The 15483-nt window shown below is 49.3% G+C and overlaps 1 protein-coding gene across 8 annotated transcripts in view; it reads right to left on the bottom strand.

Moving 5' to 3' along the window:
* GRIP2 (glutamate receptor interacting protein 2) overlaps positions 1–15483 on the bottom strand; it is a 246199-nt gene that overhangs the window by 96649 nt on the left and 134067 nt on the right. For 2 of the 8 annotated variants that reach the window (XM_067002987.1, XM_067002988.1), the window contains exon 1: positions 5661–5718. The exons of the other annotated variants lie outside the window; for them this stretch is intronic. In XM_067002987.1, the coding sequence (XP_066859088.1) occupies positions 5661–5703 (43 nt within the window). In that variant the 5' untranslated portion in view covers positions 5704–5718. Of the gene's footprint in view, positions 1–5660; positions 5719–15483 lie in introns of those variants that run through there. 8 annotated transcript variants of the gene reach the window in all.

Raw genomic sequence — 15483 nt, 5'->3', positions numbered from 1 at the left:
GCAGACACTGCTTGAGAAGCCTACCCCCATGCATCGTTATCAGCACTGCTCGAGCCACCGTTCAGCTGCTAATTAGAACTGAAAGCACCAATTGATTGCTAACATCAATATTAATACGAAGCCTTTATTAGTGCCACGGTGAGATGCCCACAAGTGCAGCACGGGTGCAGCCGACCTTTCAAAGCAACTGGAGAAGGGTCCCAAGCCACGTTCTGGCCTTATTTATCTATTCCCCCAGGTAACAGTGGTGCTGAAGGCCAGGCTGAGGGCTGGAAGCAGCCCAGGCACTGCCACATCTCGGACTGCCCCCAGCACCAGGGGACAGGACGGCTCCTGCTGCCCCTCGGTGGTCTATGGGCTGGAGGAGCTCAGGAGCCATGAGCCAGCTCTGCTCTCTTACAGCCTGGCTTCAGACCTCTCCCCGCTCCGTATCCATCAGAAAGGCGCGGGCCTTTTCTCCCAAACGGCCCCAGCCTTTAGCAGATGTGATAAGCACCATTTATTTATTGAGCCCTCACTTCATCACCTATAAAATCCCATTTTCCCTTCCCACAAGGGAGCAGCAGTTGTTTCGGAGGCTGCCAGACCAGGACCTTAATGCACGGCAATTCTCCCAAGGCAGCAGGGCACAGAGCTCTGCTCTCCTGCAAGCTGGGCTTTGCCTGCAGCGCGTGGAGCTCCACCAGGGAGCAGCATGTACTTGCGATTGAGGGCTCTACAGCTCCTTTTAAAATGGCTAACGCAGGGCTGGGGGAGGAGAAGAGGGATGGAGAGGGATGCGGGTTAATATTTTCCTTCTCCCACACACACGGGGTCACAGCATCACCCTGCGAGACAGAGGGCGCTGCTGCAGCGCCCAGCAGATTGCTTCTCGTCCCTGCGGGCTGACCTACAGAGCAAATAGCCGCCGGGCAATTAGAAACACAGACAGGAAGCCCAGGGAGAATCAGGCTTCTGAGATGACTTCAGCCTGGCTGCACCGAGCTCTCCAAGAGTCCCAAGGCAGTTATTTAAGCCAGGAGGGCCTGGCTTGCCCATCACAATAATTGGTTCCTATTCCCAATGGGTCCAACACAAGCACAGGACAGCCCTTATCTTCCTTCTCAGCCTTCTGACAGGGACAGACATCCTGGTTTGACATTTGTCCTTGCTGCTCCCCTCGTGCAAAGTCAGAGAGTCACAAAATTCATATCCTAACTTAAGTCTTATAAAGCCTAAATCAAGAAAAAAATGCTATACGTCAGCCCCTGAAGCCAGGCCTTTTGGAAGACACAGAGCAGCCTGGAAAGGGATGGGGAAAGGGCTAAGACAGTTTGCACGAGAGCTTCCTGCGCCATGTTATTGGTGATGTTGGGATTAGGATTACACTGCAATACTTGCAGCTGAGCCTCACACCCAGGCCTGCCTGGCCAAATGCCCACTATCTATCTCTATGCGTTTATTTTCCGGTGATGGACACACAAAATGCCCTCACGCAGTGGCAGCAGAAAAGCTTACAGCTGGTTGGGACCGCAGCAGAAAGCATCGTGGTGGGCTTGTGCACGTGGATGTGTGCGTGTGCATGGTGCAGCAGGGGTAAGAGAACAACACCGTGCAAACCTTATTTATCGTCAGGATAATGCTATCAAAAATATTTCGTTGTTATATGATGGGAAGTGAAAAACGACCACTACCTTGTAAAGGCCCTTGTAGCTCCAGCTGAGCGTGGAAAGGAGAATACAGAAGAAAGCTGCAACATGCCTGTCCGTGAGCGTGGGGACAGCCCACGAAATCCCCACCACAGGCTGCACAGGTACAGGAATGTGGGAAAAACTGCTAACACATTTAAGCACTACTAAAATACACACACATACATACACATCACTCTCAACAGAAGTTTGGCACATACCGTCTCCGTCGCATTATGTCACCACCACATGTTACTGTTTGGACAAAATGGTAAAGACTTGAGCAAGGGTTTTAAAGTTCTGCTGGGGATGAGGACAGTGGGGATGCCCTCGCCAATGTCAAGAGGATAGAGAGAACAATATTTCTGACAAAAAAAAAAAAAAAAAGGTCAGCACTCAGCCCTCACAACGTGGTATAGAAATTGTCAGGAAAAAAAAAAAAAAAAACACAACCACAAGGGCCATCACCTCTGCAGGGATGGTTTCTAGCTGGGATGTTTCCAGGGGCTAACCCATAGAAAAAGTGCTCTGACAGCTGCACAGTCCTACACTGTTCGGGCACGGCCCTGAGGGCTCACCACAGAGCTCAGGCATCTTCAGGCTGGTGTTCAGCTAAGAACAAAAGAGGAACTCCATGCAAAACACTTTTCCTCATCTCTGTTATTTTGATAGCTAATGCATAGGCTTTTTCGGTTCTATTCACTCATCCTACAGAGTTCTGTAAACTTCCCCTTGCCCCTTTCCCTCCACGCAGATACGCTGGGGGGAGATGGAGCAAGAACTCCACAGTTTATTCACACACACACACCACACACACACACACACAAGCATCGAGTCTCAAGTCTCAGGTCTGTCAGACTCAATGAGCGGTGATTGATGTAGCCTTCTAAGCAATGGGTTTTGTCAGGAAGGAAAAAAAAAAAAAAAGGAGGAAAGCTGTAATGCTGCCCAAACTGCTGCAGCAGCTGAAGTAGACTGGAGAGTCAGCGTCCTCAGTCCCCCTCCTCCCAAAGGCAGCCTCATACAAAGTCTTTCCTCTACGTTTTCTGATTTCAACTACTGGAGTTTTAAAAAAAAAAAACAACACAAACACACAGTAAAACCAACTAACTGTGCCATCTCACTCCATCAAAACCTCCCTCCCGCAGCAATCAATGGCAAGGCCGGCTGGCGCTCACAGGAGAGCCTTCCAGATCAAAGCACACAAAGACCGCTTCGACAGGCCTGCTTTCTGGAGGGCTTGTCTCTGTACCTCCCGATTAGCTCCAAGTCCAACGCAGGTCAACAGCAGACGAAAGCCAGACGTTTAGCAAACACACCAAACTGCCACGAGTCTTCATTCCCAGCCTCTCACCCAGCCCTTACTGCGGCTGCCCCACGCCAAGCCTCTTTCACTTGCACCCCAGGAGCTGGGATCTCAACGGGTCAAGGGCAGTGGTGCCAGCTCTGGTTGGGACTCCCCCATGTTAGACGTCCTGCATCCCTCCTCCTGTGGCACACAAGGTCAGCAAGTTGTACAAGGCACTTCAGCTCGTGTACAGAGGCTGCATGTTTATTATTTACGTGAACGCACCCAGCGGCAGCTCACAGGACGGAGCACCAAGGGGACAAGTTGCTCCTGGCAGCCTTGGCACCTGCCTCTCTGGGGGACAGCGATGAACGCCACCGCAGCGCGATAGCTCAGCCCCTGTCCGTCCCGAGCCAGCATTAACCCATGCCAACAGAGGCGTTTTGAGTGCAGTGTCTGATGGTCCTTTTAATTATTCCCTACCAGCAACAGCTTAATGGGAAAATCGAATCAGATTTATCCTCCACCTACACTGGGTGACTCTGGCCTCAAAGCAGAAACGGGGGGGTGAAAATCCATCAAGGAATCCCTTTATGGCTTGAAAAGGACACGACCCATGGAGATTTTCAAAATCAATTCTGCTTCTGAGGAGCCCCATAAAGGGGGGATTTCAATCAGAGCTCTGTGCCTCTTGCCGCCGGTTGTTCCTCCACGGAGGGATGTGTTTCCTTCGTGTCTCGCATCCACCCAGAAGCCAGAAAGCCCCCCCTCTCCCAAGGGGCCCTGTGTGTCTCCAGAGCATCGCTCTCCTCCTCGATGGCGCTAGCTGCCAGCACTTTAACCCCTCTTAAGCAAAGAGCAGGTCCACAGCCCAACAATTTCAGACCTCCACGGGCAATTTGCACGGGGAGCTGAGCTGCTGAGTGACACGGGTGCAGGAAGGTCGGTGCTCACGTGGAACCCTGCAACCCCGCTGCGAGGAGCGAATCGCTGCAGATAGGAAGGAAGCAAGCACTGCTGGAGCCTGCTACAGGAGCAGGCACAAGGAGGTTATAATGTTCTGCCACAACGTTATCCAGGAGCTGTTCAGGACATCTAACGGCCACGGAAAAGCAGGAAGAAGCAATTAGCTGGATAACGTGCCTCCGCATACAGCTTGGGAGCAGAACAGCAAAGGGGGAGGTGGTGATTTTAAGATACAGAGGGAAGAAAATAATTTTTAAAAAGAACAAAAAAGACACACACACAAAACGACTTTGGCCAGATTCCCTAGGAAGTACGTAGGCTCATAAATCCCACACATTTCAAGAGAAGTAGAAAATTTGCTGTCTTTAGGGGATCTAAATTTGGATGGGCTGTGGTGGGTTTCGTAAAGGCTATTTCTATCGTACCACCACTCTAAATTCGGATTCCTTGTCTTTTTGGAGGTGCCTGGCATTCCTAACAAGCATTAGGCAAAAGGCTTAGAAGACTACATCTAAATCTTCCGCTCAGGTTCAGCAACAAGGTGCCTGTTAGAACAGCGATCCCAGCCTCTGAGCTCTTTGCAAACCCAAACTTCCCTGATACTGGCAAGGGACTGTCTCCCGTCCCTGTCCCTGTCCCTGGAGGAGGGGGCTGGCCGCAGCAGTCCTTGGGCTCCAGCTCGCTGTGCTTGAGCCAACTCCCCTGTCAGGAGGAGGGTATGAGCACGGAAAGCCTGTGTAATTTAAGCAGGCAGTAAAACATCCAGATGAAGATTACTCAGTACATTAAAACATAATTATGGCAAGTTGTTCCTGAGTTAGGAAGTTAAAGCACAAGGATAATAATAGAAGATCTCCAGAAGAGAGCGGTCCGGTTTGGCTTCCAGCACAGCATGTGGATGCTGTACATTAGAACAAGGGCAGAAAAAAGAAATGACAAAGGATAGAGGAACGTTCAAAAGCATCTAGCAATGGGCAGCTCTTTCCAGTTCTTTTGTTAAAACTTGTATACTTCATATCACCTTTAAATGGGATTCTCAAGGGTGTTTTTGCTCAGCCTTAAGACCTACAGGTATCAAAGGCTCCAAGCAGAAGAGTCAACAAAAGCCAACCCACGCCACGATGGACACTCAGCGTCGCACTGACTCACGCACAGGCTAAACACGAGGAGCAGTTTGTGACCTCAGTCCAGCAAGACACACGGTCCTGCTGTCCCAGGAAAAAACAAAAGTACAGTAATCTCATTACATTTTAGGAATGATTCAAGACCTCACAACAGTCTCCGGCTCACCAGAGTTGTGATGACTTCAGAAGAAGCCATCGTGTGCCACCGTGCCCGTGGCACAGCGCTGTCCCCAGCCCACGCCAAGGAGGCAGACCTGAGACTTAAATCCTTTGCTTGTAACAGACAAACCCAAGACCTGCTTACAGGAATAAGCCTCCGAAAGGAAACCAGCCTTTTTATTAAAAGCACATAACTAGGAGAGAGAAAACCACCACCTCCTTTCTCCCTTCCTAGCCTGCCTGGACACCAAGGCGGCCGGGGGATCGCAGAAGTTTCTGTTCAGTTAATGAAATAACCAGCTGCAGACCTCAAACAAGCATCTCACAACCCACCCTGGTCCTTTACAGGGAGCTTTAAAACCAAAGGAAAAAAAAAAAAAAAAAAAAAAAAAGGAGTGAGAGAAAGGTTAATTAAGCCACAACACAAACGAAGCCTCCCATCAGGCGTACAATTACCTCGGAGTGCCCTCCACCGGAGGAAGGTCTGCAAGAAGTGCATGCTCTTTTTTCTCAGTCCCAGCGGAGGTGGCAGCATCACAAAGGCCAGGTCCGCTCCGCCGCTCGCTCACAACCTCTCGGGCATCGCTGACCTCCTTCCAGCCGAGGATCTCCTTCCAGCCGAGGATCTCCTTCCAGCCAGGGACCTCCTTCCAGCCAGGGACCTCCTTCCAGCCCAGGATCTGCCTCCAGCCCTCAGCACTACCTGGCTCCGGCCCTAGGGCAGTGCCCCTGGTCTGTTCTGCTCATCGCCGGTGTGGAGTCTGGGGCTTCTCTCTCGCATTCCCTCTCCCTCTCCAAATAAGCAATTAGCATGAATAATTACAGCTCTGATGATAATACCCAGCCACCTTTGAGCAAGAGGGAAAGACTGTAATTAACTCTTTCTTAGGGATCAGAGGAGGCTGAAATAGCACAAGCCGAATTATCTTCTTCTGGGACACCTCCTGGCTGCCGAGGAGCTTTGGAAAGAGCAGGCGCCAGAAGTCAGGCACCGTCCTTTCAGAAACCTCCCCACGAACCCCATTTTACACCCATTTATTTTAAGAGATCACTAGATGTGCAAATTTACACGGAGGGCAGAATGATCCCCCACGGACATCCCCCGTGATGTCCTTAGCTGGCAATGAGCCCCCCATCCGCCTGCAGAATTACCCCACGATGAATCCCTGGTCTCTGCGCACTTCGTAGCCGTTCCTCCCTGGGGACCACGCTGGGGTCATGTGTGGATCCCCCCGTGTGCGACACAGAACTGTGCCGGCGGGGGGATGTCGCCACCAACCCTGCGCAGGACTCAGGAGACCTGGAGCAGGCACTGATGCCCCCCCCCCCCCACTACGGGATCCTGCCTTAAACCCAGAGTTACGGCGCTCCCACCCCAGAGCCCTCTTCCAGCCCCAGCCCCCAAGACACAAAAATCCATAAATAACGCAAGTGAGGACTCAAGATCAAATTGGATGCTCAGAGGGAAGCTGGAATGAGCAGGTTTAACGTGTCTTTGCACTGAACTGGCTTTGTCCCCATCCCAGAGGCGGCAGATGGGTCAGACACACGGGCACGTCTTGCTGCCAGCCCCTTCCAAGAAGCCCCACCAGATGCACCACCCAAAAAAAGGGTTACGGTGAGCTCAGAGCCTAAGCCAAGGGGCGGGGGTCCCCTGCAATCATTGCTCCACTTTTCTAGGGACACCGAAAGGGGGGGAGGCTGTGCTACGTGGCTGCTCCAACATGCTCTCTTCTCTTTATCAGAAACAGTGATTAATAGAGTTATTATCCAGTCCTGTCATGCTTTAATGCCATTGCAGTGGCTGGAGATGCTCTTAGGGCGCTGCAGCGTAACAGTCAGGTACGCTGCCCTCCGAACACTCCGGTCTCTTATTAAAAGAGCACGGGGTTTGTGAACCTCTCCTCTTGTACTCTATTGACCTGAAATGTTTAAGAGTGGAAAAGAATCGTGTGTTTATGAACCCCTTATCACTCGCCTTAGAAAACCCGCTGAAATTTTTATGTCTTCAAGCACTTCAGCATTAATTTTCACATTGCAATGACTCTACACGATAATTCTTTTATTTATGAAGTCAAGGTGCTCAGGGCACTGTACAATGTAACAAAGCAAATTAAAATGCAATAAAATATTTATTTAGATAATAATTTGAGAGATCTAACAATTTTGTAAGTAGGACTTGACCAAGATATTGTACATAATGCGTATTTAAAATTTCCTCATTTCATATGCTCTTTTGTTGCAGAACTATCTTTTTTTGCTAATTCCTTGAAAAATGAGAGGGTAAACATTCTCATATACAGACTGAATCCCACGGATTATTGTGTACATTAATTCCCCTGCAACATGAATTGTTCCATGGGCATTAACAGTATTAGGCAACAACATGAGGTGAAGCTTGTATGTCAAGACCCAAATGGTAGCTATTAATAACTAATATGGCCAATGCTGCTCAATGGTTATGATAACAAAGTCTTAAAATGCTGTTTTGCTGTGAAAAAACTACACCCATGGTACCTATACCAACTGTGTGGGCCAGCGTAAATTCAAGAGTGGGGTGCGTTTGGAAAAGGCAAGCAACGATTTTGCACAGATTTGCACCAAAATGAAGCCACGGAAATCAAGCAAAACATCCCCAGTGGATCTGGCAGGGATGAGCCACCCGAAAAATTCCAGCTTATGGGGCAACTGCAGCACAGACAGCACTGGGTGAGTGAATCGGTCTGCAGGCAGGGCCTGAGCTTTAGAAACAAAGACCTGGGGCTCAGGACTGGGGCTCCATGGTCCCATCACCTGGCTCAAAGTCAGAAGGATGCCGTTTGATCAGCACTTAAGGTTACTGCTGAACAGCAAGCTGTGAGCGATGCAGCCTGTTGTAGTCTGCTCTACGCTCAGTACTGGCTGCCTTGGGGTATTATTTGCTAAAACTTCCAATGCTTTCAATTAACACGTAGCAAAACCATTAGTCACGATGTCTTCATGACAAATAATTGCTCTCCCTGGCTCCTTTCCTCACCACCGTGAGTTTCTGTTTAATTTACAGACGCCAAGAAAACAGAAAGAAATCCAGCCTAAGACTTCACCGGCTTCCTAAGCATAAATTAATCAGCTTTTCCAACACCTCTGGCGGCGAGTTGGCACTGCTATTTCACGGACCCGAAGGAGGGGTGACTCGTCCAGCGGCAGACGGAGTCGCAGTGGGGTGCAGGAGGGACCCAGGCCCTTTGAGTCACATCTGTGGGGTCAAAGCGTGAGCCCTGGCCCTGCCGTGTGGGGCTGCGCCTCGGCACAGCCTCTGTGCTGCCCCCAGCTGTGCGGGGCACCCGCAGCGGGCACGAGATGAAAGGAGGAAGATGCAAACATCGGAGGAACCGAGGAGACCATCTTTTAAAGAAAACACAGCTACTTCCTTGCTAATTATTCAGACCTCGGGCTTTGCCTTATCCAGCAGCGGAGGCTTCGTGCAGGAAGCGCAGCCGAGGATGCTCGGGGAGGGAGGAAGGACCTGCCAGCCCCCCGGCCCTGGCTGCATGTGGGGCAGGGGCCCTGCAGCCCTGCAGGACAGGCGATGGTTCGGGTGCTGGAAGCACTCAGCTCACCCCTTTGGAAATGGCCTCTGAGAGCAACACCTCAAAAACCAACGGGCTGAGGGAGCTGTGCCCGGGTGATTACAGAAACGTGAGCTGAAAGCTGTGCAAAGGCATCCGAAAGAGAAAGGGAAGAGGGCTGCCAAGCCTGACTCCTGAGATAAGGTCTCTGCGCTGACAAGTTCGCCTCCGATTTGGCATTGTTGTGTCTGACGGCATCTGGAGCCGAAGCCGGCCCCATCTGATCCTCCCCACCACCCGCCTCGGAGCGAGTGGCCGCAGTGGCGCGACGGGGTGCTTGGGACTGGCTGTCCCCACATCCCCTCACTGCCACCATCCCGTACCTCAGCCAGGGGTGACAGCCACCCATGGGGACAGCCCTGTCCCTGCCAGGCCACCGCAGCGGGGCCAGCAGCACCGGCCGGGCTCTCCCCGTGCCGCAGCGCCGACCTCCTCGCTCTGCGCTTCGAGGAGCTCGCAGGGAAAAGAGTAAATCTCAGCAGAAATGGGGGTTGCGCTATTATACACCAGTACCGGGGGAGAGGATTAAATAATTAATCACAAAAGCAACTGAATGTTAACAAGGCGAGCGGGATCAAACCGCATGCAAGATGCAAAGCCCACCCCCAGCCCTCTTCGGGGTGCTGACAAGCCTCATTTTAATAACGCAGCTACTAGGGCTGAGAGGATGTGGCACAAATAGATGGATCCCAGCCCTCGCCGACTTGTGCGGGGGATCAGTCTGACATCTCCTTCGGCAGCAGGCAGGGCTGGGATCAGCTCAGAGCCGTGTTTCGTTGGGAGAGAGGAGTGTGCTGGGCTTTAGGCAGGCTTTGCAAGCCCAAACACATAGGCAGGGGGCTTCTGCATTTGTCACCCTGCTCTCTGGAGGCTCTAATGGAAGGGGGGGACGTGTACGGAATGAGAAGAGCAAACAGATAATGCTGGTTTGGTGCCACCCCTACACCACAGAGCCTGACTGTGCAGTGTCCAGTGAACGGGAGCTGGCAGGGATAACAGCCTTAGGAAGAAAACACGTGAATGTGTCTCTCCTGGATGCTCCACCAGGTCAGCCGTGCTGAGGAAAGAGATCTCAGTCATTCAAGTTTGTATCGTTCTGCACGTGATTTATCTCCACGCAGGCCACAGACAAACCTCCCCAGCCCACCACACTCCAGACCCAGCCAGCCCAGCGTGGATGCTGCGTCGCACCACCTTGTTACGGAGCTCGTAAGTGCTAACATCTACATCACAGTCCCTTGACCTGTTTTTATCAGGCTTTTTCCATCCTATGGTGAGAAATAGTTGTGCCTACTAGAGTGAATAAGACCATTTAGACTCCATTGTTCCAATAGCTACAAAAAAAACAAAAAACAACACACCTCTAATAATTATATCTTCTGCTTTTACAGCATCATGGCTTCCAAAAGAGCTCTGCATATTTAAACTGATAGGAATAGCATCCCTCCGACGCTGCAATTTGAATTTGAAGGGATGTAAGGACCCTGCTTAATGGCACACAGGAATATTTAAGATTTAAGGGTACCTGCCCACTCAGTGCAGTGCACCACACACGGGGATCCTCTCCAGGAGTTTGTTTTGGCTCTGGTATTTTTACCCTGTGAAGTCTGAATAGGCTAACTCCCATGCAGCTGAATGTGGGAAGATGATTCTGTAAAACCATGAGATTAGCTTTTCTAAAGCATCTGCATGATTGTAGGGCAGCAGCCTCACACAAAGACCCATGTGCTGAAGTCTGTGTGATGTTTCTGAAAACCCCCTGTATAAAATGCAAAGCCCTCTCTCTTCCATCATTGACATTATCATCACAAAACTTGGTTAAATTAAGGAAAGCCGGAACCTAAAACAATGCTCACACTATTGCATTTACAGTCTCCAAGCATTATTTTATAATACTAAGGGTACCTACACACCCATACCATCTCCAATCCACTAAGCTTTAATTCTGTGTATTTTTTCAGAAAAAAAAACCAGCAGACCATGAAATCACCTCCTCTGTCTGCCTCTCTTAACAAGACTGGAAGAGAGCAAAGTGAATTCTGGAGGCTTCCCCATCAAGGTATGAAAGCCACAAGACACCCACAGGGTCAAGATTTTCTTGGGACCAGAACACTGCAAACAACAGGACGCTGCAGGACGTGCCTGCAGCCCCGACAGCCGGTGTCATAGCACGGGTTGGGGCAGGGAGCTGGGACACGGTCGGCAATTCAGCAATCCAGAACCTACTCAGGCGCTCGCTGGCTTCGAGAGGCTTTGCTGCAACACTTTAATGATACACGGGCTGAATATTTTGCATTTCTGTGCATAAAACCTCACTCAGCTGGAATGAGGTTACGTCCCCTGTGGTACATCATTTACATTAAAATCCCCCCCCCCCCGTTTCTCAGCATGACTTTCATGTCCCCCCACCATTTAAGATAGCAGAGGAATATATATGTGCGAGGATAGAAGGGAGGGGGTAACATCTTTTTGAAACATTCATTGAGCTGGAAGTGGGGAAGATGCCAGCATACGAAGGGTTCAACTGATGTGGAAATGCAGCTCTTTGAAAAGAAGGAACTGAACACCAAAACTGGTTCAGTGCAGCTAAATTGGTCCCCTAAGGGCCAGTGGTAACAGAAACCTTCAGTCCAAATAAGAACAAGTGAAATATTCACCAAACAGCATTTGATGCTTACGTCCAAGAGAAAAAAGGGGTGAAAATGTTGGAAAATGAAAATATCACGCTACCGAGCTCAAAAAGAAGAGACAAATAAAGTGGGTTTTGGGCAACTTCTCTAGGTGTTACGAGGTTCTGGTGACCCAGCATTGGTAACTCCGACATCCCCCAAGAACATGGCTAAAACCTAAAGCCAGTGCTGGGGGTTGCCCCACGTCATGCCATCCCACTGGTCAGACTGGTCGTGCTGGGCTCCCTCCAGGCTCTGAGCCACTGAACCAAGTGACACCACCTCAGTCAGACACACAGACAAAGCCTGAACTTACTCAGCTAAAGCTCAGTTCTTAACTATTTTGCAAGAAAAATATATCAGAAATACGACAATCTTTTAAATTCAACCTGAGAGGGTTGATAGAGTTGATTTTTGTTGCTCAAATCCGTCTGTTTTGTCCCATTTCAATATTTCTTCGGTTTTTGTTCTTCCCAGAAAGAATTGTATAAATGCAGGTTCTCTAGTACCTGAATTTCTTGAGTCATTTTAATATCTATTATTATGATTATTGCTTGAAGACAAAACTGTAAGCAATAGCTGCTTCCAGGGCACGAAGGGAGTTCATCAGAAAATACAAGAATAGATTCAAAGAAAGAAAATGCATAAGAAATGAACTGCTCGGGGAAGCAGTGCTTGTTTTATGGGAGGAACACAGATACCATATCGCTATTTAAATTCCTTGCTTTCTGAAAACGTCTCGTTTTTATGAACGTTCAGCTACGTATCATAGAAACAAAAAGGAGTTATTTCTTCCTGCTTTACCAATCTGGGATGAGTTCGTCGAAGGGAAAACCCTGCCAGTATCCCTGGGATATAAGAACATAGGTGTTGCTAATATACAGGGACAGCAGCTGAGAAGCTACCTAACTGGACAGTATTTTATTTTCCAGCTGGGATCACTGAAAAGAAAGTGGAAGAACCAATGCTCAGCCTTGGAGCCCTCGCTTGCAGGCAGAGGAAGAATTACTTGAAGGAAGACCTGTGTCATTGGATTCCTACCTCGCTGAGCAGTTCTTGTTGCACTGGCAGCAGATCTGAGTGGGGAAGTATTTTTTTTGTCTTGCAAGATCGAACTATTTTCTGGTGATACAGAGGTTATACATACCACAGCTGAAAACGTAAAAGAACTGAGAGGTCAGCTCTAGCCCCGGGTCTAAATCAGGCACCAGGGACCTGAGCTGGGAGCTCTGGTTGTCTGAAAGTCCTGACCACCCGGTCACTGCCTGTGTCTCAGGAAAACATCTTTCTCTTTACTCTGACTGTGGTTAGAAAGCTCATACCGGACTAAAGATCTCATCAATCAATGACTCTCCCTTTTAACTAAAAATCCTCCCAGTTGTGTCCATTTCTTGGACTGCTCACGTGGGCTGCAATACGAGGCTGGTGAGGGGTCTGGAGAACAAGTCTTATGAGGAGCGCCTGAGGGAGCTGGGGTTGTTCAGCCTGGAGGAGAGAAGACTCAGGGGCAACCTTATCACACTCTACAGGTACCTTAAAGGAGGCTGTAGAGAGGTGGGGGTTGGTCTATTCTCCCACGTGCCTGGTGACAGGACGAGGGGGAATGGGCTAAAGTTGCGCCAGAGGAGGTTTAGGTTGGATGTTAGGAAGAACTTCTTTACCGAAAGGGTTGTTAGGCATTGGAATGGGCTGCCCAGGGAAGTGGTTGAGTCACCATCCCTGGAGGTCTTTAAAAGACGTTTAGATGTAGAGCTTAGTGATATGGTTTAGTGGAGGACTTGTCAGTGTTAGGTCAGAGGTTGGACTCTGTGATCTTGGAGGTCTCTTCCAACCTAGACGATTCTGTGATTCTGCGAATAGGCCTGGGAAAAAAATAAATAGAAAGATGGGGAGAAAGAGCCTGCCTTCCTCTCTGCCAGCCACAGCAGTTGTGCTCCTAATTTCCCAAAACTTCTTGAGATAGACAAACATATTTTAATCAAAACAAGACGTGGGCAAGCAGAAAGAAAAAAGAAAAGTTATCTGCAAAGCCTTTGACTGAAAAAGGATGATGCTTTCTCTGGGTGACATGCAGAGAAAAGACCACATCTCCTCACAGAAAAAGCTGTGCCCCTGGTAACTTCATGTATAGGCTGAGGCACCTTGGTCAAACCCCCCCCCACAAATGTCTCAGCAAGTGGTGGCTTTTAATTGCTTTTACTCTCTTGCAATGTGTTTTGTGCAATGGATGCTGACCTACCAGAGGCAGCACAGTCACAGCAGCAGTACAGAGCACACTGCTGCAAAATCCTGGACAAATGTCCAAAGCACTGGTTTTCTGCTCAGGCATGTTATCTGGGTGGAAGAAAGAAGCGTGAATGAGGAGAAAACATTATCTCATGGCTGTTCCTTTACCGTTCAATGCACTCGGATGAGAAGGGACATACTGGTCACAAACACAGACAATTTATTTGAAAAGGCGGTTAGTTTCCTCTTGCTTTTGCATTTCCTGAAATAGATTGTAAAAAAGGGAATGCAGACAGATGTGCGGCAATTTCCTAAGAAGCACAACGCTTCCCTGTGCCTTCCCACTCTGTTATCAGCCCTGAATTACACATTGCTGTTGATTTCCATGGCTTTGTGTGATTAATCTGGCTATACTTCGTAAAGCAAAGAGAGCAAGAGGGAGAGTGAGAAAAGGAAATCACTCACGAAAAACTAGGTTACAATAACCCTCGGGGTCTGAGTGAAACCAAGAAGAGGAGAAAAGTTCAGCACTGGGCTGCAGCCTGGCAAGGACACAACCCTGGCTCCAGCACACAACACAGCATGTTTAGAAGCAAGTTTTATGAAGCCTTATTAAAAGAAAACAATGGAAACCAGGTGGCTTTTTGGGATGTAGACCTGAGGATAAAGATAACTTACCTCCCCTGCAGCCGGCAGGATGCAACTAGCTCATACAACAGGGAAGAAAGTAGATGAAGGAGCCTGCCCTGATGCCGTCCCGGCACACTCTGCAAGGAGATGGGTCGCTCCTCCTGCCGGACACCACGAGCCCAGGTACCACAGCAGGGAGGGAGAGGAAAGCTGGAGAAGCACCTCTCGTCAGCAGCTAATTGCTGCAGGAGTGCAACTGCTAAGCACCAAATTTGTTGGAAATAATTAGAAAATGCTGTAGGCTAATTTTAGCCTACAGCAAGAGCCGGTCTTGCTTAGCTTTGCGATTTGTATCTGCCACTCATAAAAGCATCTTTCTTTTTTTTGGTCCAGATCACAAAAAAATATCAATTAAAATACAGCCCTCTGTACCTAGCTAACATGTAGCCTTGGTATAATCTCAGGACCCCACCAGAGCCAGAAAGATGAAACCACACTTCACATTATTGTCGTCGTCTTATTCTTCTACCATGCACTGTTAAAATATTTTGTTAGTTAATAAAAGCACTTCATTTTATCCACCAGCACTCACAGTAACTCCACTGAAGGATGAAATGGAAACCTCGTTCCTTGCCAAGTATTTACATCGAGACAGGACAGGACGCCCAGATCTGCCAGCAAGGACATGAAATGTCTCCTGCTCACATCAGCCTGCAGGTAACTAGTGCTTTTCTAGCACCTGGTTTTGAATATGAGAAAAAAATATATTTTTGTAGGTGACTAGAGAAGAAAGAGGTGAAGAAAGAAAACTCATTTTTAGCGACGCGAGGTTCTAATTTTGTCTAGTTGCTTCCGACGTCGCACTGGAGGGCAGCCTGGTGGGCGCCCTGACTTGGGAGGCTTTCACTGGGAGGGAGAACGGCACTAGGCAAAATTTACTGGGTGCCCATGTGGCGACTGGAGACTTCCAATTGTCAAATTTGGGTAGGTTCACACCATTAAAGCAGAAGTATCTCCTGCCACACTGAGGGACCAGAGCAACTGAGAAGCTAACAGAGGTAACAAACACCACCAGCCTCCTTGACATGGCCCTCAGGCATTTGAGCAGACGGGCCCCCAGACAGACCTGCTGCATACGCCCCGTCA

Source organism: Anser cygnoides, chromosome 10 (genome assembly GCF_040182565.1).
Source record: "Anser cygnoides isolate HZ-2024a breed goose chromosome 10, Taihu_goose_T2T_genome, whole genome shotgun sequence".
Taxonomy (NCBI): domain Eukaryota; kingdom Metazoa; phylum Chordata; class Aves; order Anseriformes; family Anatidae; genus Anser; species Anser cygnoides.
This window is presented reverse-complemented; position numbering and strand designations above follow the sequence as displayed.